This window comes from Lissotriton helveticus, chromosome 7 (assembly GCF_964261635.1).
Source record: "Lissotriton helveticus chromosome 7, aLisHel1.1, whole genome shotgun sequence".
In the NCBI taxonomy this organism is placed as follows: Eukaryota; Metazoa; Chordata; class Amphibia; order Caudata; family Salamandridae; genus Lissotriton; species Lissotriton helveticus.
The window spans coordinates 719,553,481-719,581,098 of NC_136068.1; the positions used below are offsets into that span (position 1 = coordinate 719,553,481).

The 27,618-nt window shown below is 43.3% G+C and overlaps 1 protein-coding gene across 1 annotated transcript in view; it reads left to right on the forward strand.

Moving 5' to 3' along the window:
- The window catches only part of LARS1 (leucyl-tRNA synthetase 1), a 238,577-nt gene that overhangs the window by 101,082 nt on the left and 109,877 nt on the right, over positions 1–27,618 (forward strand). Inside the window, exons 11-18 of the mRNA XM_078653048.1 lie at positions 193–280; positions 369–445; positions 4,345–4,398; positions 7,140–7,280; positions 10,498–10,575; positions 12,772–12,857; positions 21,574–21,639; positions 21,720–21,802. Of these exons, the coding sequence (XP_078509174.1) occupies positions 193–280; positions 369–445; positions 4,345–4,398; positions 7,140–7,280; positions 10,498–10,575; positions 12,772–12,857; positions 21,574–21,639; positions 21,720–21,802 (673 nt within the window). The remainder of the gene's footprint in view (positions 1–192; positions 281–368; positions 446–4,344; positions 4,399–7,139; positions 7,281–10,497; positions 10,576–12,771; positions 12,858–21,573; positions 21,640–21,719; positions 21,803–27,618) is intronic.

Consider the following 27,618-nt stretch of genomic DNA (forward strand, 5'->3'; position numbering starts at 1 on the left):
AAATCTACAGGCTCTGCCGACATTTTTTTTCCTAAGAATCTAAGTGAAATGTCACAGCAACTAATCATATGGAGGTCTCTGAATGGGGATTGTGCTCATGTTTATGAGACAATTACAGTGCGGAGGTTTCAATTTATGTGTCCTGTGCCAGGTCTCCTTCCCTGCTTTATGGTTCTCTTCTTTTGCCTCTAGGACATTCTGGGAGCTGCGCTGTCTGCTCCTTTAACATCCTATAAAGTGATCTATGCTCTGCCAATGCTCACCATTAAAGAGGATAAAGGTAAAGAATACCCTTTCACCACACAGTTGTCCTACACTACAGCGTATGCCTGCGCTGACTGACTTCAATGCCTTTTATTCTTTACAAGGTACTGGGGTGGTCACCAGCGTTCCCTCTGATGCCCCAGACGACATTGCAGCGCTTAGAGACCTGAAGAAGAAACAGGTTGGTTTGTATGTTCTAAACATATTGATCTTATTTATTCCAGTCAACAGCAGAACTGCAAGAATAGATTATCAAACATCTGGAAATTGTTTTCCTAAGATTAGACATTTCCCTAACGTTTTTAACTTTACCTTTCAGCTCTCCCTGAACCATATCATAACATAAGAAGTTAAAAACACACAAGTTGTAAAAAAACTCGTTTTGTTATATATGTTCTTATACATTTTATATAATATGCGTATAGCATAGTGACAGTAATTGGGTGTTGAGTGATATGAGACAGTCAAGTAATATAGGAATGTCATAGAAAAGGAGTAATTGTGACTTTGTAAACCGGCATTTAAAGTCATGTTTTATTTATCACAGTATGCTGTAGATGTCTTTGAAATGGTGTTTGCGTCACTTGTATATCTCCACCTGCTATTCAGTGGTCTTTGCAGGAATGGTCTGTTACTATTTTCTTGCTTCTTGCCTGTAACTAGTAATAAAAATGAAGAGAAAAAAAATGCAAATTTTTATTTCTGTACCAAACATTTTGTGTGTATGCTTCTTCAACAGATTATGTCAAAGTGGATGGGTAATGATCATACTTCTAATTATTTGAAGGGCCCAATGTGGACGTTTCCCAAGAAAAATCATTGATATGCTTTTCAAGTTTTTCAATTAAGATCTGAAATATTGGTTACATTTAGCTAGCTATTGCGCTTCTTTTCGCACTCTCTATTTTGTTTTTAGTTTGGCGAGATTACTCCTCCCCATTACCTACTGCATATTTTCTCACTTTTTCTATCAGTGCTGTGTCTTGAACTATGATGTTGTTTTTGAGTAGGTCAGGTTTAATGTTGAAGTTTCACTACGCGTATTATAGTTTATTACTGTGTTGTCTAATAGAGGCAACTGGAGGCTTTACATAAGTAGTAAAACGTGCACCAGAAAGTGGGCACCTACATATGTTAAGTAGTCCTAGTCCTGATGGCATACCACCTCTGATGTAAGAAATATAGATACACTGGTGCATATTGCTAAGCATTTTTGGCCTCTTCATGTAGGGCATGCTTAATGAGCGGTTAAGCTTGTCATTTTTTTTAGGTATCAATTATTTTATTGATAAAATTAAGAATTGATAAATAACCGCAAATACAGTGAAATGCAAGTCCAGCGACATGCAAGTCCAGTGTATACCCATATAGAGGTATAAGCGTTGATTATGATCCATGCACCATTATCAAACAATACTTATATATAATATTGAAGAGAGGGCTGAGGGAATAAGCTATAGAAGTGAGAAAGTAAAGAGGAATGGAAGAAGGAGAGCGAAAGAAGGGAAGAAAGTGAGGGAGAGGGGAGAGGAGGGAGGGGTAGGGAGTACAGTGGTGGTAATGAGGAAGAAGCAAGAGTCTGTGAACTATGAGGGACGGGTGCTTCTTGCAAAAAGGGAGACCACATAAGAAGAAAAGTATCTGCTTTTTCTATTAAATTATAAATAATCTTTTCATCTGAGGCGGTCTTGTGCATCTCTGCAAGCCATGCCTCACGTGACAGCAATTGTGGAGAGTGCAAATGTTGCAAAATGCAGATTCTGGCTGCTGAATGGGCAGTGATGAGCAATTGATGAGCATGGTGGATCAATTCTAGAATGACCGATAAGTCTTGGAGGAGAAATATGGGGTCTGGAAATGGTGAGGGCAAATCCATAAATTCCCGGGTTGTAGACTGTACTGGTATCCAGAAGGGGTGTATGGTGGGACAATCTGGCAAAATATGGACAACGAAACAGGACGTATGATCACATCACCAACAGGCATTATCAGGGAGCAATTTGTAGCCAGGAAACGCTCCGGGGTCCAGTGCCAGTCCTGAAGAATCTTAAAAAGACTGAGTTACCTCCGTACCTCACGGACTTGTTCTAGGGCCTCCAAAAGTTCTGTTCAGTCTTCTTCGTAATATTCCATCTGCAGACGAGCTTGGCAGGTTGTCCTGAGGCTAGCCAATTGTGGCTGAGAATAAAGGTGAGAAATCAGGAGGCTTTATAATCAAGACATCACACCTTTAAACATACCCTGTGTGTTGAGGTAAGAGAGCACCGGGGAACAGGGAATGGTCCAGGGTTGGGGAACTATTTCTTTTTCCAGCAGACAATTACGTAATTGTATATATCGCTATTGTTGGGTGTGTGACAAGCCAAATAACTCCTGTGGCATCTCAAAGGTCTTGAGTTCACCACCAGAGATTAAGTCCTTAAGAGTCAAAATCCCAGCTCTGCACCAAGGACCGCAGTCAAACATGGTCCCTTCTATGGGAATGCCTGTATTATTCCAGATGGGAGCTTTGTCATGAAGATGCCCATCCACCAAAATAAGCTTGTGACCCTCATCCAGGCAGCGTACATGGCTTTCAGCATGAGATTGGGGGAGGGGCCAGGAAGATAGAGGGCTTGTATTCTCAACGATGCCTCCTGGAGTCTGCGTTCGATCATAACCCACAACGGAGAGTATTGTACCTGGAGGTACATGTATGCCATTTGTGGCAAATGTAGGGCTAAACAATAATGTCCACAGAGGGCTAACCCCCTTGCTGATCTGTGGGCAAATAGCTTCCGAATTGCCAGACGAGGTCTCGCTCAGCCCCAGATGAAGGCCTTAATGGTCTTATCCACCTGATGGAGGGTCGAGAGTGGTAGTAATTGGGGAAGCATGCTTAATATATATGTGATTCGGGGAAGGGTAACCATTTTCACCACTTGCATCTGTCCCCAGAGAGAGAGATATTTGCTCCATTAATGGGTCCAGATTATCTGCCACCATGCATTCCATGCCCCTATTTACTAGAATACCCAGATACCTAAGGTGGGAAATCTTCCACTAAAATGTGTAATCCGCTATGGCGGTGCGATCCACGGCAAGGCCTCACTCTTTCCTCAGTTCACTTTGTAGCTGGATACTGCCGCAAAGGCATCCAGTCTGACACCGTAGGGATGGTGGAGGGTAAGTTCGACAAGGTAAGTAAAATGTCCTCTGCATATAGATAAAATGTTGAGGTACCTCCGGGCATTGGAATACCTATTTTCCTATATGATTGGCCCATGGACGCTGTTAAAGGTTCCATTGCACGGAGAAATAACAGGGAGGAGATTGGGCAATCTTGGCAGATACTCCTACAGACTGGGAAGGGGTCAGATAGAAAGCCCCAACAATTGACCTGCCCTGAGGAGGAACCGTAGAGCCATCTCACCCTGGAGATAAGTCCTCACCAATGCCAAATTTCCAGAGCATGGGAAACAAATAGTCCCATTTTATCCTGTCAGAGGCCTTTTCTGTATCGAATGACAGTGCAAAGGCCTTATCCGGAAGGTCCTCTGCTAGCCAGACCGCATGAGCTAGTCTGTGGAGATGATTGCCTGTGTATCTTGACGTTCCCATTAAGCAGGGATATGGGGTGATAACTTCCATGAAGGAGAGGTTCTTTTCCTGGTTTGGGTAGGACCGAAATCAGAGCCCTGTTGCACAATATACCCAAAGAGCCCGACCAATCAGCCTCAGTGGTAAAGTCATCATAGAGTAGATCCACTACCTCAGTTTTGGTCCATTTATGGAACACTGCCGGGAAAACATCCTCGCCTCTGGCTTTGTGATAAGGTAAATCCGAGATAGCCTGCTCTATCTTCTCCTTGGTGATATCACCCTGAAGCAGCTGCCTGCCGTCCTCTGAGAGGCACGGTAAGCGAAAACCTTCCAGGAAAGTGTTTATCTGATCTGTTTCTTGAACAATTTCAAGGAAGACGAGGATCTTGTAATAGTATGCAAATTTAAGATTGTCATTTGTATTGTTTTGCTTTTGTTGCCAGCTGCGCTAGAAAATGTGTGGTGTAAATAACTATGTGTCTTTTATATTATTCCTAGGCACTACGAGCGAAGTATGGAATCAAAGATGAGATGGTGTTACCTTTTGAGCCAGTACGTAGAGTCCATTATATTATAACTGTAGACATTTTTTTTTTACATTTGAATAATGTCCTTTAACCTCCATTTTTTGTTTTCCGTGCTCCGCCATTTTATAGTCTTGATTAGGTCTCAGCCCCCTATAGTTTTAGTGATCCATATCTTTGTTTTGGTCAAATATCCTCCTTTTTGACTGCCTTTTTAGGTCGAGCCTTGGCAGAGCATGCGCTGCTCTGTGAGCCATGCTGTATTAGAGGATGTACTTGAAGCCCCGCCCGCTCTCCGCCCATATTTGCCTTTGGCTTGTGTGATTGTCCTTCGTAAATGCTGGCTTCTCATTCGTTATTAGGCTTGTTAGTTGCACCTTAGTACCGCCTTGCCTTAATTTGTAACCCCCCATGAAGACTGAACCTTTTACTTCGGTTGTTACACGGTACGTCTTGTAAGCACTATTTTCTTTAATGAGTTTCTCTTACGGCAGGAGGGTCTCTCGTGCCGTTGTGACCACCGGCTTGTTTATTTAACTCGCAAACGAGGAGCTCTTCAGGGGCCATTGGAGACAGAAGGGGGCAACTCAGCGATGCCTCCAAGCATTTGGAATACAATAGGCCTCGCATTTGCGAGAGTTTAAGCTATTGTATTGCCTTTTATTTATGTTTTAAAAACCAAAACATAAATAAAAGGCATGTCATTTACAATGCCAATAGCTCAAACACATATAAATGCGAGACCTGTTACATTGCAGATGCTTGTTAGGTAAGATCTCATTGGCTGTCAACTACATTCTTCTTGCTCGCTCCTCTGCGTCAGACTGTCACAAAAGTGGCGCCCTCAGACCAGGAGCAACAATGCTGCTCTACTAACCTTTCACTGTGTACTGTGCTGCAACCTTACAAATCTGCATATTGATATTTTAGCTGTACGCTCGGTTGAACACCTGTTTTTATTTAAACCCATAGCCTAGGATTCTAGCTGATTCAGCAGCAGGGTGAATGGTTTACAAATCAGAGCAGCATTCGCTCGGTTCTTTTAAAAGCCCTAATTTACCTGTCTATTAAGTATTAGAATAAATATACCTCACTAGGCCGGCAGAGAGACGTTGTGGTTTCTTGAAGGGGCACCCATTGTTCGTTGAGGCTTGCTTGATAACATTAATATCTCCCCTTTTTCACAGATTTTTAGGTCACTTATTTTTGGTTCTTTTCCATTCTGTTCAAACTGTAACTTTGAACGAACCAGACATCCGTGTGCTTTCTGCTCTTATGATATGCAGGTCCTAATGAACTGCAGTGAACCTGTCTCCTCTCTGGTACTCAGGAAAGTTGAGTAGTCTTCAGTCAATGCCACATTTCTTTTATGTGCACCATTAGGGCGATTGTTTGAGCAAGCATTGTGGTAAATCTAGCCTAAAATCCATATGCTTACATCTAGTTTCAATTCAGCATATCAAAACTGACAGTTGTAACATTATATTCATTGCGTAAATGTCAGGAAACGAGCAATTGTCCACTAATTGAGTGTACTTTTCCCCAGTTTTTAGAGAGGCTTGAGGCCTTGAGCACGTGCTATGAAATACTGGAAAGGGCACTATTGAAATGCCTTTGCCTGGGCCCTGTAGTGAGTTATTGCATTTTTTAATGGGTTAAAGGCAACTATTTATAATAACATATGTATTGAGGAAAGTACTTAATGTGATTTAAATATATGTAGATTAAGGTAAAGAATTGTCCCGCTGTGTTTTCAGTGCATCTAGATACAAACTGTTGCCTCAGATACTCCATGTATTCAGTAGACTCTACTGTGAATGCATACATATAACAGTGCATGTCAGTGTAAACAAGGTGTACTGCCCCCCCCCCCCCCCCCTACACGAAGATTGAGGTTGGGGCTGTTCATTGTTCACCTCCTCAATCCCAATTGAGAAGGAAGGTCAAAGGTGGCAACTGGAAGGCAAGGTGCGAATACAATGCTGACACAAGGAGGCAGCTTTTGGGCAGGGGTGCATCTGTGTTTGACAGAATGCATTGTAATTCTGTTGCCTGGTGAGCATATCGAAAGCAAGCCGCAACTCCACCCTGCTGCCAGTTCCAGTTGTGACAGTCTGTTAAGGCAGTGCCGTTTTAGCTGTATTAGTCGGCAGTTGTTAAAACGCATCATTCATTTAATTATGTTGCCATTGTTCGGATTTGTTTCAAGCTATTCAATCCATTGCAGTAGTGTAGCGATGGATGACTGCATCTCTTGAACTGCTCAATTTGCTACTTTGTTGCTGTGTAAAGTTGTACATCTTTACACTTCCTCCTGAATTAGAAAGCACAGTCTTCACAAGCTTAGTTATTTATATTTTACCAATCATTTTTGTAGAGTTTATTGCCTTGCTTCAGTTTAGTTGTGTCGGTTCTTCTTTCTTCGCACCCCTCCACCCCATGCCCAAAGTAAATAATTGAAAGACATAATAAATAATACTACTCCTAGTATACAGCTTTGAGCTACTGTGCGACATTTGTTGATAGTTTGAGGTTTCTCAGTTAACCTTTAGCGTCTGACTGTGTTGACTTAACAAGGTCTAGACATTTTGCATCTGTACCACGTTGTTGTTGTTAACTACCTGAAGTGATAGTCCAATGGAATACCATGTTCTGGCTCCCAAAATGCCCTTGCTTGGCAGATATGCTGCTTGTTTCATGCCACTGCCCTTTCCATGCTGTCATTATTCTTCGAACAATATCTCTCTGACCGTTCTGCCATCTCCACAGGTACCAATCATTGAAATCCCAGGCTATGGAAACCTTTCTGCTCCTTTGGTCTGTGATGAACTGAAGATCCAGAGCCAGAATGACCGGGAGAAGCTCACAGAGGCCAAGGAGCGGGTGTACCTCAAGGGATTTTACGAAGGGGTGAGTACCTAAAGCGGCTCTTGAATCTTCCTCTTGCTCATTTTGAGAGTAGAAGATTGCAACCTAACGTTCTTTCCACAAATGCATGAGCCCGCCGACGAGGGAAACTGGAAGAAGTTGGGTGTGGAAAATCACATGTTGAGGAGATGCTTAGGATCCAAAGTAAATGAGGAGTACTTGTCATTCAAGCTAATGAGATTCTTAGAACTTGCACAGACAGCTACATGGATGCTGAAGTATAGTCAAATCTGGATGATGTCTGATTGAATAGACTGTTAATTTTGAGAATCCGATTTTATTTCACTATTTATCCAGAGTTCATTGGAGAGCAGTTTCTAGCATGGCCATGTTCCTTAGAAGTGGATAGCCTGCTGGGAAATATAGTTATTGGGAGAGTTGAGAAGGAAATAATTGAGGTATGATGCTGTTGGTGTGCGTGAAGATAAGTGCCCCTTTCTGACATGGTCACCCCCAGTGCCAGGGCTCCTTCCCTAAAACAAGGTAACTGTGCAGTTGTTCCCCAACTGGCAAGACTTTTATCACTCACTGTAAGTCCCGAGTAAATGGTACCCCTGATATCTAGGACAATGAAGCTAAAGAGGGTCTACCATTGCAGGCTGCTTGAGACGGTGCAGACAAAAGTGAAAACAGAACATGGCACACACCCTGTGTGCCATGCCCACAGACACTGCATGCTATATATGCAAGTCACCCCTACAGCAGGCCTTCTAGCACAAAGGTGGGCTCCATTATATTACATGGGTGGACATATCTGCATGAGCAGATATGTCCCTGTGCTGACTATATATTACAAATGTACAGGGAAGCCCTCTTAAGTATATGTACTGGACACTAGTCATTACGAGTTTCCCAGCTACATGGTGGCTGCACTGAAACCTATGGTGTTTGGTATCAAACACCTTGTCTTAATAAGTCCATACTGATGCCAGTAGTGGATTTATATGAAAGAGACTGTAGATATAAATTCCTTACCTTTAAAATTACCGTCAGGCGTCAAACTGTATCCGGAGAATTTTTTCGTAGCAGTACCCCTGCACGTCGGTAGGTGGCGTTGGTCGACTCAGCGTTCATCGTTGGCGTCATGGTCGCCAGGATGACGTCGCGGTGTCTATTTAGACGCCGCCCCTACGCGCTAATGTCAGTTATTTCGTTCTCCGCACCAGCCACCGCAGATTCGGAGAGCGCGTGCCCCTTAGTCATTTTTTTGCTACACTTTTTCGACTTTTGTCAACATCTTTATTGAGTCTTCGACTCCTGGTGCAAAAGAGATATCCCATTATCGGACAGGCTTTAAGGCTTGTGACTCCTGTCACAAGCTGATGTCAGTCACCGATCCGCACCTCGTGTGCCTCTGGCTCCTGGAGTGTGACCATGACCCAAAGTCGTGCTCCGACTGCATGGGCCATGAATCTGAAGTCTTTGCGGGAGCGGTTCCGAAAGCTCTTGGAGACCCGGCAGATTTTACTAAATGATGCTGCAAAGAAGTGTTACCTACAATTTGACAGTAGTTTAGCAAAATGATTTTGCATTATTTTGTGAACATTTTATTTTGAAAGCAAAGAATCATCAAACTTGCTTTCAAGCTACTGCAAATATTTGCATCTAATTAGAGAGCACTCTGGAGCACTATACATAGCCTCATATTGCTAAACCTTGAAAAAGTGTGTGCATATTTTTATACTGGAACCAATGTCAGTAGTGCAGTCTGAGCTTACAACATTTACTTAGAGTGCTCACCTTAATAATAAAGGCTTTGCATTAATGAACCATAAATACAAGTTTGAAAAGCATTAGCACATGGACACAAATATTACCTTAACTGCAGGCAATGCCTTTCCCTAATCCATAATGTGGAACTGTAAACTGGCAGCCAAAGGGTTTGTGCTGTAGGGGGGTGGGCCTACTTGTCCCAAGGACAAAATACACATGATAACTTGTTGCCCTTGACCCCAAACAATATGTCCCGGGCGTCGGGCTATAGGAATTCCCCACACCTGCTCCAAGGTACAAGAGCTCACCAGTGAGTTTCACCAGACTGGTCCCCCTAGTCCTCACCTGCAGCCTCTTTATTCAATCTCTCCGAAACAGAGTGCCTCAGACAGCTGAGACCCGCCGGACCAAAGATCTCTTCACACGAACCCCACAGTCCGAGTCTAGTTCGACCAATAGTGCATCCCGGCTACAGAGACCCTAAAGAATCGAGTCCCCCTTTGGGTTTAACTGTACTGGTCCCCCAGTCTCCTCTTGCAGCTTCTTTTTACAGGTACCATTCCCCATTAACTTCAATTGGGGCTCTCTACACCAAAAAGCACCTCTGCACCCGGATGGATGCCTCAGAGCCGACGAGGTAACCTGTTGGTGCTGCCATGGACCTTGACCCCTACTTATCTTAAGCCTAGAAGAACAGTCCTGTAAATCATTGACAAGTGACCGTATACAGTATACGTTTTTCTCCGTAGAATTACATTACCGTTTTACTCTGCAAATACAGTGCATTTTCATATTCTTTAAAATCACTATCTCGAAAAAGTACTTTCTTAAGATTGAAGTTCTTGGTGTTAAAAAAATAAATAAAAAATAAGGGTGATTTTTCTAAATTTGTCTTGAGTTTCTTCTCGAATGTGTCTCATTTATTGACTCTGTATGTGTTCAACAAATGCATTAACACTGCACTCTGATAAGCCTAAACTGCTCGCACACACTAACACAAAAGAGAGCATTTGAGATTATTAATTTAAACACTGTTGTCTTGACTTTCTACATAGTGTACCTCTTTTTTGTAGTAAATACGTTGAGGCGCCCTTGGAAGATACTATCGTTTTTCTTTTTTTTTCTCTTGATTTTGATTGAAACTAAAAAAAGCTATCAGTAACTGTTTAAATGTACAAAAGTAATCTGACCGACTTGAAAAAAGAACAGCAAAAATGCATTGTTGTGTTCTCGTTATAGCTCCTCAAGTTCCGTTGTGACTTTTTTTTAAAGTTGTTTTCAATAATAAATTGTTTTGTTTCTTCCAGTATTATTCAAAAATACAGATTAACATTTTCTTTTTACCCTTTTAAACCCCTAATTTATGATGTAAGTTTCTGTGCTTAGTAACGTTCCTGCTAGGTCATAGACCAGTCTTAACTTCACCCAGTGCAAGATAATGGAAGGGAAAGTTAGTCTTTTAAGGCAAATGTTTTTGTCATCTTAGATCATGCTTGTGGAAGGATACAAGGGCCAGAAAGTCCAGGATGTCAAGAAACCCATCCAGAAGAAAATGGTTGATGATGTACGTATTATATTTTACATTTTGGTGCATACGTTTTAGTTATATATTATGTCTAGTTCAGTTCTAATTTTCGTTTACATTGTGGGCACTATCAAGATGCATATCCACCATGAGGGTCTGTCCTGTCACTCTAACCTTTGTTCCACAGTGCCTACCATGTCAACCCGAGGCTTAAATAGTTTTTTTCCTGCCACTGGGTTTGTCACAATAGGCAAATGTGAAGGAGGTTGATTATGGAAGAAGACTAAAAAGTATATCTTCATTTTTTCAATTGAGGACAGATATATTTATTGAAAAATCCAAGAGCTGATTTGTTTTTAGGTAATGGAAATGGCACGCCGTTTAAGTTCTGCCCTTAACCCGAACCATGTCCTGTTTAAAGAGAGTCCCCCTGTTGTGCACTTAGTGTTTGCATTGGATAATTGGCACGAAGGGTACAACTTTCCATCCAAAAGCATTGAGTACTGCTCGAGAGGGCTGCGATAGGGCTTTCAACTTGCGCACTCCCTAATGGCTCCCACAATCATATTCTTTGTAAGGCAAGAGGCTGCACTGTTGTTAGATGATGAATGTCTTCAATCCACAACGCATTGTACAACATGGGAAGACGTACAACAAGGCTACACAGGGCTCTAAGTCTGTATATTGAGGAGGAAGCACTTTACTTAAGAAAAATAACAAAAGACATTTCCAAATGAAAAGTTTCTGGGTTTAGTATCACATTTGTAAACCTAAAATTTTGAGACACTTAAAATAAACCTTTTTGTTATTCCTGAACTGGCCCAATGTTTGATCTTTAGTTAACGTCTCCCTAAGCCCTACTATAATCATAAAACAAGTGGACATTATGCGCTCTGATAAGACGGCAGTCTTCGATGTCGGATTGCAGATCCTCTGATTTAAAAACCTTATTGTTCGTTTGATCATTACTCATTTTCAACTGTATGCCAAAAACTTGTCTTCTGCCCAAACTGTCAATTTTCTCCCTTCTACCCGACCATAAAATAGTCACTGCAGTTGCTAGCGTATGTCTTTCATCCTTTCTATCAAATATCAAAATGGGTGATGTTTCTGCAAATACTATTGCAACAACTAACGCAAGATCTCTGGACTCTAAAACGTGTGCCTGTGAAGTCTCCAGGCCCACCCTAGTTTCTGCTGGAACCAGCGTCCTGAATTCACCTGACACACTGGCAGTTTGTTAAAACGATGAATGATGCGCAGGCAAGTCTTGTAAGAAAGGTAGTTGATTTATTCATGAGATTACATCTTAGGCTACAGGATGTTAGTCTGATCCATAAAAGTGCCCCACCAGGAGCAGCCTCCTCGCTGCTCGTCCTTCCACGCCAACTGATTCTCCTTTCAATCAAAACACACTGAACATTCTAAATGACATCACCATAGGCTGAGCAGCAAGGCAGAGAACCTCAATAGGGAGAGTGCATTGAGTATCAAGTACATTACAACATAATTCCCACCAGGGAAAGGTCTGCCCCGCTGGTGCATGCTGAGTCAGAGGTAAAGCCGGCAGACTGCCCACTTAGGTGAGGGAGGGGGTAATCCATGCTGCTGCAAGCGGCCAGGAGGTAGGACACAGGTGTTTCTATCAAGTATCTACTCTACACTATACTAGGCTTCATCAGCCAACTGCAGGTGAACACTAGCAAGTGGTCTACTGATTTGGATACTTTGAAGTCCTTTTCAGGTGCCGCTTCCATCTTAATACATCCCGGGTCCTGGGGTCTCAGAAAAGAGGCAGCCATCTTACTCTGCCCCATGGCACTCCCTACCTTACCCCCATGTCCTTTAAAGATTGGTGCCTAAGCAGTTTTCATTGAGTAGGGAACAAAACCGCAAAATATCACAGTGCTGAAGCATTCTGAATTTGGGCCTGTGCCTAGTTTCTGTGCTGGTCCAGTCCACGTCTTTTCTTATCTACAGTCCTATGAAAGGATGAAATGTGGTGACAATGTTTTATGTGACTAGCTCATGCCTGCCTTAATATTCATGTCAGCGGCCTAATTTAATGGAATTGCGTGCTATTAACCACGTATTCTTCAATAGATTCTAAGAATGTTTGAATTTATTATACAAACAGGCTAACTAAATAGGGGATATGTTGAAAATGGAGGAAGCCTGTGGTTTTAACTCTTGGCTTTCTCTGTCCCCGGTTTCCCTGTCCCTTCTTTCTCTCAGGGTGATGCCATGGTGTACATGGAGCCGGAGAAACAGGTTATGTCCCGATCGGCAGACGAGTGTGTGGTAGCACTTTGTGACCAGTGGTAAGTACTTTAAGTTAGGCTGTCCAATGCAGTGACCTCATCCTGCTCAGAAGAGTTATATTGGTATATGTGGTTCTTTTCTCTGCTTGTAAACCTTTGCATTGTTCACAGCAGTGGCATCTGGGACTGTGAAATAGCTCAGCATAGAGCTGGACCTCTGAGTCATTACAGCTTCATACTCTCACACAATTGAAGAAATCAAACTGTGTGTATTCGAGCATTCATGAGTGTACGCTGCATGAATCAGTGGTGAAGAGACCAATCTCTGAACGAATAGGTGTCAGAGACTGCAAAAGAGATAGTGCAACAGACATTCTATCCAAGGAGATGAAGGCATAAATGAGTCTGAGGAGAGGATTGTGGAGGCATTTAAATATTTCAGAGGTATTCCTACCTTTTAGGAGGATTCGAGCAGAGTTTGGGTATTGAACAGGATTTTAAAAGTAGAACGTGTCTAGGAGGATCAAGCATTATAATGAATTTCTTTCTCAGAAAGAGAGATAAATGCATGGAGCAACTTTTTGGTAGTTGTGGCGGGGCAAAGTCAGCATATGGAGGCAGAGGAGTCTGCAGTCCTGCAGCATGCCTAGGAATGGTCAGATATGAGATGTGTGAGATTCTAATCTCCTCTTTTCTGCTCATCTCAGATTGTGTTTCTGAGAGCCTTAGTTCATTATGAATATTAACATATGCAAAAGAGGTGGAAACGTTGTGGAGGTTTTACTCATTTCTCTTGTATGTCATAGATTCCAATCTGAGACCAAGGACCAGCGAGGTTAAAAGTTTACTTTTCCGAAACTTTCTTTTTGTTTGCCTCTCAGAAGGTATAGAAATAAACTTTGTTTTCCTGAATGGTCTGCTTTTTTGAGGGAAAGGCCTCTCTTAAAGGTATTGGGGCAAGGTGGCTTTGGAGGTTTCCTCAATTAAACTACTTTGTGTAAAAGGCCAGAGTATTGCAAGGCGGCTAGAGTCTTTGTTTATTTCTTATGGCTAAAATTGTGAGCTACACGACAAGTTCTACATTTGAATGAAATATGTTAACATTGAAAACGTGTGAAGATGAAAGTGGTGTTATTGAAATCCAGTTTGAAAAAGAGCAAACATAGATAATATTATTATGTGGTGTTCGATATTGATTCTTACCATAGGATTTCTTTTATTTTTGCTGTTCTGGGTACAACTTCTTCCTGAAAAATAGAACAATATTTTGATGTTATGGTATGAAATAAAATGTTTATTTTGGATTATAATGTTTGCTGCGTCATTCATTGGCCACTGCTACTGAAGCAACCTTGTTAGTATAGAGCTCTGGCACAGAGAAGGTAGGCCACCTCATTCCTCCTGCAGTAGTGCTAACAGTGGCCGCATTTACCACCCCTGTATACCCATGGTAAAATGTTTCATTAGCAGAATAAGTTCTTTTCTGCACATCCATCATGTTCAATGTGTGCAGTCTCCTAAAAATGTAATCATAGCTCCCTTTGTTTCTGTTTATAATGGAGGAAATGCAGTGCTCCCTGAAAGGTAAAAGTGATCGATTGTGGAATTGGAACTGCTTTGGGGTGGGTTCCACCATATGGAGTGATAGGTAATCGTTTTAGGGTCTGTGACTTGAAGTGTATTTATTGAGAGTGTGCTATGAAGTAGATTTTTAAAATAGCCATATATGGTATAATTAGATGCCATAATTTGCATTGAAATATCACTTTTTCTGAAAACCACTTGCATGGAAATAAGTAGTCGAAAAGTTATATTTTTCTAGGCAATGTCACATCTCCTTTGCAACACTACCTTTAGCTCGACTGTTACCTAATCTTTGAATCTAGACCAAGTCTTAAAGATAACCTAATATTGGGCTGAATTCTCCAAACTAATTGCACACTTAAGTGTGGCCTAAATATGAAAACTAACAGCATTTACCAGGCAAAGTACTGTTTCTTTTTTCCACAGTCCTAAAACCCTAATAGTGCTCATAGATTTATTTGAGAATCTCAAGCCTGTTGGAAAATATTTAAAACTATTTTCAGGTAACGTTTGTGAATCGAGCCCTTATTCTTAAGTTATCTTACCCCAACCCTTAACTCTAAAAAATAACCTCGACCCTATTAATGATTATAAACTTAACCTAGTCCCATTCACAAACCCAACCATGACCCTTTTCCAAACACTCATATTGACCCCTTCTGTTATATTCTGTTTAAGTCTTGCTCTTAACTTTGATCCTTATCCTAACCATTATCCTTACCATATCCCCTTGATTGCCTTATTGCAAATTAATTATTTTCTTCACTTGATTCTTTTCTGTTTTTCTTTTTCTCTTGAATGTTTTTTTCAAAGTCAAATGGAAGTTTATTCTGTCTACAACCCATAAAATCACAAGCAAATATCATACTAAGAGATTTAAAAACATACTATACAATTGTATTTTCAAACTTCTCATTCAGATGCCACAACCAGAAAATCAAAAGGTAGAATCTTTCAAGTATAAATATAATATAATACAACTTTAGTTTGTCATTGTCTAAAAAGCCATGAAGCTAGTTGGTAATGTGTCTTGTCAAACACCAGGTTTCTCTAGGTATCTGTTTTGCACACTGCCACCAGTTTCTCAGTATTGCTGCTATACAAATTCCAGATCAGAGTGCTGAGTCACTTGTTCCTTGCTTTAACTTAACAAGAACACCGGAATAAAAAATTATAGCCATCCTCAATTTGATCTATACAGTTGTGACAGAACTTGTCCTTCTTGGAGAGAGTACTCTATTTGTACATAAAATCATAAAAGCATAGATTAGCAAACCAAAAGTTCATATACAGTTCTTTTGCCATCATAGGCTCAATTTCACTCAGATAGACTTTAAATTTGGGCGTTTACTTTCTTGTTAAATATGCATGAGTTTTTGTGCCCCACAGTTGTTTTTTTATGCATATCTAGTACTAGATGGGCTTTGTATACTGTTTTTACTTTAACTCCCATGCTGCAGAAATGGTGGAAGGACTTAACCATACCTCAGGTAGACCAAATTCCTCTGCACAATCTTCGATGTGTTTAAATATGCAAGAGATCCAACCCACATCTTGCCACAGTATTTTGTGTAGGCAGTCTCTAGTGGCTCAACTTTCATAAGATACCTTATTTTAGGCAATGCAGAAACCCAAATCAGGCCTAGATCTATGCATAACATAATGTTAGGTATACTTTGGTGGCAAAGTTAAAAGCTGTTTTAAAAAGCCATTCTTGCACATGGATAGCTTTGAGACTTTCATAACCTCATATTTCCATGCACATAGAAATGCATTTCGGCACAGGTTTTTATTTACTTTTGTAGCCAGAGAAGCTATTTGCCTACCCTGAGTTCTTGCAAATCAAATAGTTGCACCCAACTGTTGGGCCATGAGAATTCTGGAGCTCACTGTATATTTAATCTATTTTAGGTCATATGAAAACTTAAGCCCTTCATATTCAAAATCTTTCTAGAGGCAAACTTCGAAAATGCTAATTTTTGCGTGGTCACCCTAATTTGTTTGCTGAATTTTAATTGTTTTTAGACTCTGCACACTGGGACGCTACTTCACACTGTATGTGCAATGACCCCTTAACCTGTAGCAATTGGGTAATCTCTGATTGATGTAATTTACCCTCCTATAAGATCATAGTGAAATATCATCTGTGGATTGCTGTACATATTGTGTCATTCATTAGTGTGACAAGGAAAACATGGCTTCAGGCCTGTCATTGTAATGTAACCCTTATCAACCGGTAAAAACCTCCCCTTTAAATATTAGTAAGTGACCCCTTTGTAGGCCTCGGAGCTCACAAGGTAGGATGCATAGTATTTAAAAGTAGGACATGTAGAAAATTAATGTTAATTTGCCCCTAAAGAGACCAGGCCAAAAAAGCTATAACTGTGGCAGACCTTGCTGTCCTATGAAGGAAACCTGAGTGCAGATTAAAATATTAGTACTGGTATCTCTGTAAAGGGGCCAGCTAGAAAAACTATGAAACCACTATTTTTAGTACCTATTAAAAATCCTCTTCAATGATGATGTTGAATTTTATTAAATATTAAGGAAAAGTAACTTGTAGAAATGTTCCCCTTTACCTACCTGAACTTTCAGGAGGCGAATTTGCATTAGATCTCCAGCTATTCCCAGACACTGCTCAGCTTTGAATGATGTCAAATTCCTCCTAGGAGCATACCATTGGGATGACCTGAGTGGTCAGAGATAACTCGTCTAAACTCAATAGGATGTGCGGTTAGGGGCACTGTCCCTGCTGTTGGCACCAAATTGCCAACTCCTGCATGACCGGTCTGTCTGAAGCAGATGTAAAAGTTTAACCTATCGCCGCCCTGGTCACTGGCTAGTGGCCCAGACTTTCAGGTTCTTTACATCTCTGATCCACCCTTGGATCCACCCGGACACTTTTCCTCTGGTCACCTGCAGCACTTCTTCGCAGCTCTCCATTGGAATCGACGACGAAACCCGACACGAAAAGACACCTATGCACCCAGCTTCCCTGGGTGAGGTAACGCGAGTACTTTGGTGCTCCCGTGGGTATTGACTCTCCAAGTGTCCTAGTCTAAAAGGGTTCCATCGCAGTTCACCTCCTTGTACCCTTAATCTTTAAAATTGTAACTTGTTCGTTCCCCATAGAAAGTCAATGGTAACCCGCGGCTGTGTTTAGACACTGCACGCGTCTCCTGTGGGCCTTCTACATCCTAACCTTTGGTTGTTCTAAGTAGCCCCAGCAATTCCACAGGCATCCTTTCTATTCCTCACGTGGTTCTTATACCACTATTTTAGTATATAGTTTGTGAGGCCCCTAGTGCAAAACGTATACTGTGCAACTTATCGTATGCTAATTAAGTTCCTTGTATTGTACTTTTACCTCTGACCTCATAAAGAATGCAAAGGGATTGTGTTTAGAATAAATACATATATATTTGATATATACCTTGTATGGTGTGTTTTCATTTGGTCCATAGTGGGACTTTAAAACTACTTGTAATTTACCTTACTTACAGACTCTAGCAGGGGCCAATCTACTTGGTGTATCAGACCTGTGCTCTATAGTGGTTGGCCTCAATCTCGCCTAGGTCCCGGTCTGCCATGCCCATTGACTACCAGTGGCGCTTTGTACTTCTTGGTGCTATTTTCCCCTTATTGAATTTTTATTTTGGTGTCATTTTGACTTATACGTTTCTCGATCCTTATATTTTTCTTTCTTTATTTTAGAGAGTTTTATATAGCACAGACGTGACACAAGGGTATCAGAGCACTTTACAATGAGCAGTGGCACTGTACTCCAGATTTTGAGTTTACATATTAAGCGATAATACACTCCTAAGGACAATCTGCTATCTATGCGTAATTACACTCTGCATTATGTATTAGAGGTTATCTAATGTGGGAGGGTACCCAACATTTAAGCTCATTATAATAGGCGCAACAGCACTTGCCCATCAGAGTTAGTTTTTAAATGTTAACTTATGAGCAATGTACAACCCCACTATTGTTCATTCCAGTAGTTCAAGTTCTGGCTTCAGTATCTCTCTATTAAAAGTATGTTTATGCGTATCTCCGGTGGAAAGGAGTTCCAGATTCTGGTTGTATTCCCAGAGAAAAAGTGAGTGCATTAATTTTCCTTCTTGAGTTTGGGCATTATCAGAAGTAGTGTATCTGAGCTCCTCGGGGCATGTTTCATTTCTGCCCTTGCTAGTTTATTTGCTAGGTATTTCAGGTTCTCTGTGTGAAGGGCTTTGTGATGCATGCAATCTTAAAAATAGTTCTAGCTTCAATTAGCAACCACCTCAATTTCTTCATTGAGCGGGTGATGTGGTCATAGCATTGTTCGCCTTGCTGAAGCATTTAACGTGGCCCTCAACGGAGCTTGGTTAGTTTTCGGGGTGCCTATAAGAGCCGCAATACCATAATCTTGTTAGGGTTTCGTTCAGGCATAGTGAGGAGATGTTTATGTTAAGTTGTGTGTTGTCAGCTGATAAATGATATGCCACGTTGGCTGGTGTCAGTATTCAAGTGAGGGGTTCCATGTAGAGACTGAAGTGGGTGATCGATTCGACCCTAAAGGACACCTTGTCCTATGGGTTCTGCATTGAAGAGTGAGTTGTTTATTTTTATTAGCTGGGACCAATGATGAAGATATGAGATGGACTGTACCTCTTAGTGTTCAGGAGAGTTTTGTTATTAACCTTGCCAAAGGCCGCAGTAAGATCAAGGAGAATTAGACGTCAAGAATTGCCTGAATCTAATGTCCTGAAGATTACATCCGATATATTTAGGATAGCTGTTTCCAGGCTGAATCCTGACCGGAAAGAATCTAGAATGTCATGTGTTGGTTAAGTTGTGTCAACATATATTTTTCAAGGTTTTTGCTAGGAATTGTATGATGGCCGCTGAACAAAAGTTATTCAAGTCTTCTGGATCTGTGATTAGTTTCTTTAGGAGATGGGTGACTAGTCCCAATTTAAGACAATCTGGCATTATTCCTTGGTTAAGTCATGTGTTTACTATTTTGGGCCATATTGGTGAGATAAGATGGCTGATATTCTTGACTAGCACTGACAGTAGGGGATCCACGTTGTGTGAGGTTAGTTTCATGTTCGATATTAATTTGAGATCATCTTCTTCCGTGAGTAGGTTGAAGCCCTCCCATAAGTCATTGTTTTTCAGTTGTTTGCAGCCTATGCCATCATTGATTTAGTGTGAATTGGTTCTGTCAGTATGTACGCTTGGTTATCAGAGAGGATGTTCAACAAGAGTTCTATCTTAGTGATCTTGTCTGAGAAGTATTTTGCTATTTCTCTGCAGCACTAAATAGTGGCAGTTGTGTTTGATAGGATGGCTGGGAATGTTTGTTGTTTTCTGTGTTGCAGAGTTTTTGGGGGCAATTTTTGGCTTTGTCCAGCTGTGAGTAAAAGGAGGCTTTTTATATCTGTTGCTTTCGAAGTGTAAGAGGATGAGGTTCATGGGTTCAGCCTCTATCATTTATCTGCTAATCTGAGCTGTCTCTAAAATATTTGTTGAACCACTACTCTGTTGGAATGTTTTTGAGCCTTTTGAGTTTAAGCGGGGCGACTTCGTCAGTTTGTTCAACATCATTGTGTTGTACTGTTTTGTAAGGTCATCAGCTCTGCTAGTCCTTCCCGTAGTTGTAAGTGAGCATTAATCTTGTCCTCCAGTTCATTCAATGAGATGTGATTTATGTTTTTTATCGAGAGTTTGGGTCTGTGCAATTGAATATTAGATTTTGGGGTGAATATATTTAATTGAAAAAAGACAATGTGGTGGTCAGACCAGTCAGTTGGAATGATAGCCAAATTCGACAGTTTCACTTCACTCTATCTATACAACTAGGGTGGATCCCTTCATGTGTGTCTGGTCTTTGCAGTGTTGTTTTAGTTCATTGTTTTCGAGATGATTTTTTAATTGTTGTATTAGAGCAACATTGTTGTCATTCCAATGTAGGTTGAGGTCTCCATAGTATGTCATTAGTGTCCAGGAGAAAGTGCTCTGTTATGAGGTCTGTTAGTTGGCCAGAGAAAAGTTGTCTGTCTCTTAGTGGATGGTAAATGATGTGAAATCGAGTTGATGTAGAGCCTCTTACGGTGAGCTCTCTATCTAGATATTCAAATGTGGAATAGTTTAATGAGTGTTCTTTCTCAGCGGTTAAGGAGACGGATATGATTTGACCGCAGGATGATTATAATGCGTAGTTAGCTGACCGTCATCGGTGATTCAGTTTGCCTGATTTCCTTTCCACCAAGACCTTCGAAATGCGATAGAGGGATTGTAGCCCTCGTTGACTATGTTGCTGCAGAAATGGGGTCACACTTTCATTGCTTTTGTAATGGGCTGATGTGGACGCAGATCAGGACCCTGGGAGCTATTGGGTTGGCGGTGGAGGTGTAAGAGAGACTCCCAAAACTGCAGTGAGGATCTGAGCATCTGATGAGTGTTCTCCTATCCATCCAGTTATATTGCAACACTCACAGTTAATAAGGAAAGTTGAGGATTTGGTGTTACCATATTCTGTGGTTTATTTCGGTTTCTTGTTGGGTTCCAGATCCAGTTTAAACTGAATGTAATTTTATAGACTTTCATGCAATACACTTCCAAGCACTACAATGGCAGGAGCGGTTATTACCGATTTAATGTACTCAAAGCACCTGCTCGGAATGTTGAATCTCTCTTCTTTTTACAGAAAAAGGCTTTACGTTTTCGGGTCAAGGTCCTCACCGCTCAGTCTCAGGGTTATTAAAATGTAATCTATCAGAATATTTAGACGATCTGGTGGTACTCCGCCTTTCTGTAAGAATTTGCAAGCGGCATCTGGGAATATTGTCGAAGGCACATTGTAAGCCAATAAGTACAACATATAAAAAGGGGTCAATCTGCGTTTTATGTATTTTTTCTAACTGGAAATAGAGAATATATTTCAATAAAAAAAGACATGAAAAAACATTGTAACACGCGCTGACTGATATGATAATATTCCCTTGGGTGTGGTTTTCCTGCACTAAAAAAAAAGTTTATTTAGTGCATATCTATATTTTGAGCAGTAGCTTTTTCAGTGTGTTTTGTGATGACAAATTGCTGAAGTTTAGCATTTATACTTTAGGAAAGCATTTGAGTCTGAACTGATAGCCTGTCCTAATAGTTTTTTGTCACTGAAACTATTCTGACCTTCCCCTAGGTACCTGGACTATGGTGAGAAAAACTGGAAGAAGCAGACCTCTGAATGGCTGAAAAGCGTAGATACGTAAGCTAATATCTCAAAGTGTGTGTTTCCGTGGGTTAAAGTTACTATACCTTTGCAGTAACTATACTTTTATTTCACAGATTTTGTGATGAAACGCGGCGGAACTTTGAGGCATCTCTAGATTGGCTTCAAGAGCATGCCTGCTCCAGAACCTATGGTTTGGGTAGGTATTTGACTTTCTTTTGACTTTTGATTACGTTGTGAGTATATTGTAATTCAGCTGGTCTTCAGTGTTGCTGTTATCTGCCACACTATGCAGGCCAGGTTTTTTTCTCTCCACTATGGAACTGCATCACTCTTGTGTTAGTTAACTGCTTTTTATTTAGTTTAGATTCCAATAAGTTAAAATTAAACTGATTCATTGCAGATGGTTTCAGTTTCAAAATGCCATTTCCGCTGGACATGCTCATTGGTTAGAATACACATTTTGTTAAAACGCTTATCGGCAGGGATTACACATCTTACCATCCTCTGGTCACTTCGTCCCCCGTTTATTTTATATTTTTCTCTTCATTCATTGGTTTCAGCCTGACTCCTTTTCACTTCCATCAGGGTTTAGAGGGATCCTTGTCCTCTTTACATCTCTTAGCGCTCTCCCATGCCATTCACCTTTTATCCCTGTCCGATTTCTAACCTACCGTATTCTTTTTAGGTCTCGGCAACGAGAACTATTGTCGCCGAGTAAGCTCGCAAGGGAGTACAGCGCGGTGCACGAGCCGACCAGGGTCTGTGGACGCGCACACACAAAGGCAGGCAGGCAGGCAGGCACACACCAGACACACACAGACAGACACACGCACGCACACACACACACACACACACCCTCCCTCTCTGCCCACTCCCTCTCTGCCGCCCCCCCCCTCTACCCCCACTCACCGGGCTCTTTCCCTCTGCAGCGGGTCAGTCACGCAGCAGGCAGGCTCGGTGTCTTCTCCGGTGATCTTCAGCTGATGTGCATGCTCACGCTGCGTCTCCTGCTCGCCCACCAAGCTGTTTCGCGCCCGTTGATCCTCAGCTTGTGATTACTACTCCTTCTAACCCGGATTCTAAATTACTATTTCTTGGTTCTCTAACTCCACTCTGTTGATTCGTAACAAACTGATATTCAGCACATTTCACAGTCTCGCTTTTGCTTCTCATAAATACAATAAGATTATTTTAAGCAATGTCTACCCTTCTTTTGGTTCTGTGCCTATTATGCTTCGGACTATAGAGTTTTAGAAAGTGTGGTGGAAGATTCCATGATATCAGTGGTGTGCACAGTGCAGAGTGAGTGTGCAGAGTGCAGAGTAGTGAGTGCAGAGTAGTGAGTGCAGAGTAGTGAGTGCAGAGTAGTGAGTGCAGAGTAGTGAGTGCAGAGTAGTGAGTGCAGAGTAGTGAGTGCAGAGTAGTGAGTGCAGAGTGTGAGTGCAGAGTGAGTGGGCAGAGAGAGTGTGCAGAGAGTGTGCAGAGGAGTGAGTGCAGAGGAGTGAGTGCAGAGGAGTGAGTGCAGAGTAGTGAGTGCAGAGTAGTGAGTGCAGAGTGAGTGGGCAGAGAGAGTGTGCAGAGTAGTGAGTGCAGAGGAGTGAGTGCGCAGAGTAGTGAGTGCGCAGAGTAGTGAGTGCGCAGAGTAGTGAGTGCAGAGTAGTGAGTGCAGAGTAGTGAGTAGTGAGTGCTGAGTAGTGAGTAGTGAGTGCAGAGTAGTGAGTAGTGAGTGCAGAGTAGTGAGTAGTGAGTGCAGAGTAGTGAGTAGTGAGTGCAGAGTAGTGAGTTCAGAGTAGTGAGTGCAGAGTAGTGAGTAGTGAGTGCAGAGTAGTGAGTGCAGAGTAGTGAGTAGTGAGTGCAGAGTAGTGAGTAGTGAGTGCAGAGTAGTGAGTGAAGAGTAGTGAGTAGTGAGGCAGAGTAGTGAGTAGTGAGTGCAGAGTAGTGAGTAGTGAGTGCAGAGTAGTGAGTAGTGAGTGCAGAGTAGTGAGTGCAGAGTAGTGAGTGCAGAGTGCAGAGTAGTGAGTGCAGAGTGCAGAGTAGTGAGTGCAGAGTAGTGAGTGCAAAATGCAGAGTAGTGAGTGCAGAGTAGTGAGTAGTGAGTGCAGAGTAGTGAGTAGTGAGTGCAGAGTAGTGAGTGCAGAGTAGTGAGTAGTGAGTGCAGAGTAGTGAGTAGTGAGTGGAGAGTAGTGAGTGCAGAGTAGTGAGTGCAGAGTGCAGAGTAGTGAGTGCAGAGTAGTGAGTGCAGAATGCAGAGTAGTGAGTGCAGAGTAGTGAGTAGTGAGTGCAGAGTAGTGAGTAGTGAGTGCAGAGTAGTGAGTGCAGAGTAGTGAGTAGTGAGTGCAGAGTAGTGAGTGCAGAGTGCAGAGTAGTGAGTAGTGAGTGCAGAGTAGTGAGTAGTGAGTGCAGATTAGTGAATAGTGAGTGCAGAGTAGTGAGTAGTGAGTGCAGAGTAGTGAGTGCAGAGTAGTGAGTAGTGAGTGCTGAGTAGTGAGTAGTGAGTGCAGAGTAGTGAGTAGTGAGTGCAGAGTAGTGAGTAGTGAGTGCAGAGTAGTGAGTGCAGAGTAGTGAGTGCAGAGTAGTGAGTGCAGAGTAGTGAGTAGTGAGTAGTGAGTGCAGAGTAGTGAGTAGTGAGTGCAGAGTAGTGAGTAGTGAGTGCAGAGTAGTGAGTAGTGAGTGCAGAGTAGTGAGTGCAGAGTGCAGAGTAGTGAGTAGTGAGTGCAGAGTAGTGAGGCAGAGTAGTGAGTAGTGAGTGCAGAGTAGTGAGGCAGAGTAGTGAGTAGTGAGTGCAGAGTAGTGAGTGCAGAGTAGTGAGTGCAGAGTAGTGAGTGCAGAGTAGTGAGTGCAGAGTAGTGAGTGCAGAGTGCAGAGTAGTGAGTGCAGAGTAGTGAGTGCAGAATGCAGAGTAGTGAGTGCAGAGTAGTGAGTAGTGAGTGGTGAGTAGTGAGTAGTGAGTGCAGAGTAGTGAGTGCAGATTAGTGAGTGCAGAGTAGTGAGTAGTGAGTGCAGAGTAGTGAGTGCAGAGTAGTGAGTGCAGAATGCAGAGTAGTGAGTGCAGAGTAGTGAGTAGTGAGTGCAGAGTAGTGAGTGCAGAGTAGTGAGTAGTGAGTAGTGAGTAGTGAGTGCAGAGTAGTGAGTAGTGAGTGCAGAATAGTGAGTAGTGAGTGCAGAGTAGTGAGTGCAGAGTGCAGAGTAGTGAGTGCAGAGTAGTGAGTGCAGAATGCAGAGTAGTGAGTGCAGAGTAGTGAGTAGTGAGTGCAGAGTAGTGAGTAGTGAGTGCAGAGTAGTGAGTGTAGAGTAGTGAGTAGTGAGTGCAGAGTAGTGAGTAGTGAGTGCAGAGTGCAGAGTAGTGAGTAGTGAGTGCAGAGTAGTGAGTAGTGAGTGCAGATTAGTGAGTAGTGAGTGCAGAGTAGTGAGTGCAGAGTAGTGAGTAGTGAGTGCAGAGTAGTGAGTGCAGAGTAGTGAGTGCAGAGTAGTGAGTGCAGAGTGCAGAGTAGTGAGTGCAGAGTAGTGAGTAGTGAGTGCAGAGTAGTGAGTAGTGAGTGCAGAGTAGTGAGTAGTGAGTGCAGAGTAGTGAGTAGTGAGTAGTGAGTGCAGAGTAGTGAGTGCAGAGTAGTGAGTAGTGAGTGCAGAGTAGTGAGTAGTGCGTGCAGAGTAGTGAGTGCAGAGTGCAGAGTAGTGAGTGCAGAGTGCAGAGTAGTGAGTGCAGAGTGCAGAGTAGTGAGTGCAGAGTAGTGAGTGCAGAGTAGTGAGTGCAGAGTGCAGAGTAGTGAGTGCAGAGTAGTGAGTGCAGAGTAGTGAGTGCAGAGTGCAGAGTAGTGAGTGCAGAGTAGTGAGTGCAGAGTAGTGAGTGCAGAGTAGTGAGTGCAGAGTAGTGAGTGCAGAGTAGTGAGTGCAGAGTAGTGAGTGCAGAGTGCAGTGCAGTGCAGGTATGTGCAGTGCAGTGCAGTGCAGTGCAGGTGAGTGCAGTGCAGTGCAGGTGAGTGCAGTGCAGTGCAGTGCAGGTGAGTGCAGTGCAGTGCAGGTGAGTGCAGTGCAGTGCAGGTGAGTGCAGTGCAGTGCAGGTGAGTGCAGTGCAGTGCAGGTGAGTGCAGGTGAGTGCAGTGCAGGTGAGTGCAGTGCAGGTGAGTGCAGTGCAGGTGAGTGCAGTGCAGGTGAGTGCAGGCGAGTGCAGTGGAGTGCATGCGAGTGCAGTGCAGTGCAGGTGAGTGCAGTGCAGTGCAGGTGAGTGCAGGTGAGTGCAGTGCAGGTGAGTGCAGTGCAGTGCAGGTGAGTGCAGTGCAGGTGAGTGCAGTGCAGGTGAGTGCAGTGCAGTGCAGTGCAGGTGAGTGCAGTGCAGTGCAGGTGAGTGCAGTGCAGGTGAGTGCAGTGCAGGTGAGTGCAGTGCAGGTGTGTGCAGTGCAGGTGTGTGCAGTGCAGGTGAGTGCAGTGCAGGTGAGTGCAGTGCAGTGCAGGTGAGTGCAGTGCAGGTGAGTGCAGTGCAGTGCAGGTGAGTGCAGTGCAGGTGAGTGCAGTGCAGGTGAGTGCAGTGCAGATGAGTGCAGTGCAGTGCAGGTGAGTGCAGTGCAGGTGAGTGCAGTGCAGTGCAGGTGAGTGCAGTGCAGGTGAGTGCAGTGCAGTGCAGTGCAGTGCAGGTGAGTGCAGTAGTGCAGTGCAGTGCAGTGCAGTGGAGTGCAGGTGAGTGCAGTGCAGGTGAGTGCAGTGCAGTGCAGGTGAGTGCAGTGCAGGTGAGTGCAGTGCAGGTGAGTGCAGTGCAGGTGAGTGCAGTGCAGGTGAGTGCAGTGCAGGTGAGTGCAGTGCAGGTGAGTGCAGTGCAGGTGAGTGCAGTGCAGTGCAGGTGAGTGCAGTGCATGTGAGTGCAGTGCAGGTAAGTGCAGTGCAGTGCAGTGCAGTGCAGGCGAGTGCAGTGCAGGCGAGTGCAGTGCAGGCGAGTAGGTGAGTGCAGTGCAGTGCAGGTGAGTGCAGTGCAGTGCAGGTGAGTGCAGTGCAGGTGAGTGCAGTGCAGGTGAGTGCAGTGCAGTGCAGGTGAGTGCAGTGCAGGTGAGTGCAGTGCAGGTGAGTGCAGTGCAGGTGAGTGCAGTGCAGTGCAGGTGAGTGCAGTGCAGTGCAGGTGAGTGCAGTGCAGGTGAGTGCAGTGCAGGTGAGTGCAGGTGAGTGCAGTGCAGGTGAGTGCAGTGCAGTGCAGGTGAGTGCAGTGCAGGTGAGTGCAGGTGAGTGCAGTGCAGTGCAGGTGAGTGCAGGTGAGTGCAGTGCAGTGCAGGTGAGTGCAGTGCAGTGCAGGTGAGTGCAGTGCAGGTGAGTGCAGTGCAGGTGAGTGCAGTGCAGTGCAGGTGAGTGCAGTGCAGGTGAGTGCAGTGCAGGTGAGTGCAGTGCAGTGCAGGTGAGTGCAGTGCAGTGCAGGTGAGTGGAGTGCAGGTGAGTGCAATTGAGTGCAGTGCAGTGCAGGTGAGTGCAGTTGAGTGCAGTGCAGTGCAGGTGAGTGCAGGTGAGTGCAGTGCAGGTGAGTGCAGTGCAGTGCTGGTGAGTGCAGTTGAGTGCAGTGCAGGTGAGTGCAGTTGAGTGCAGAGTGGGGAAAAATAGGATGGCTGAAGAAATTGAGAGACCTGGTTCTTAACTTGGGACTAAGGGATGCTTGGGAGTCACAAACGCCGCCACCCAAGGAAGTGATTAAAAAGTTATATTGGGATTGGGTTCAGAGTATTGCACTGAGGGTCATGGATGGGGGCTCACTCACGGACCAATTTCTGTTAATTAAATGGGTGAAAAAACTGGAACCCTTCCTTGACCTGATAACCAAACCCTTAGATCGAGCGCTATATCTAAAATTGAGATATGGGACTCTTCCGATGCATGACTTCACGGCGAGGTGGTCTAACTCTGGTGCCGCCCAGTATTCGTGCCCTGGATGTGCAGCACCAAAGGAATCTGTGGCCCACCTATTTTTTGCCTGCCCCGCTTACAAAGTGGCGCGGAAATTCTGGCTGAAACCTGTGTGTAGGGAATTGGGGCTGAGGTGCC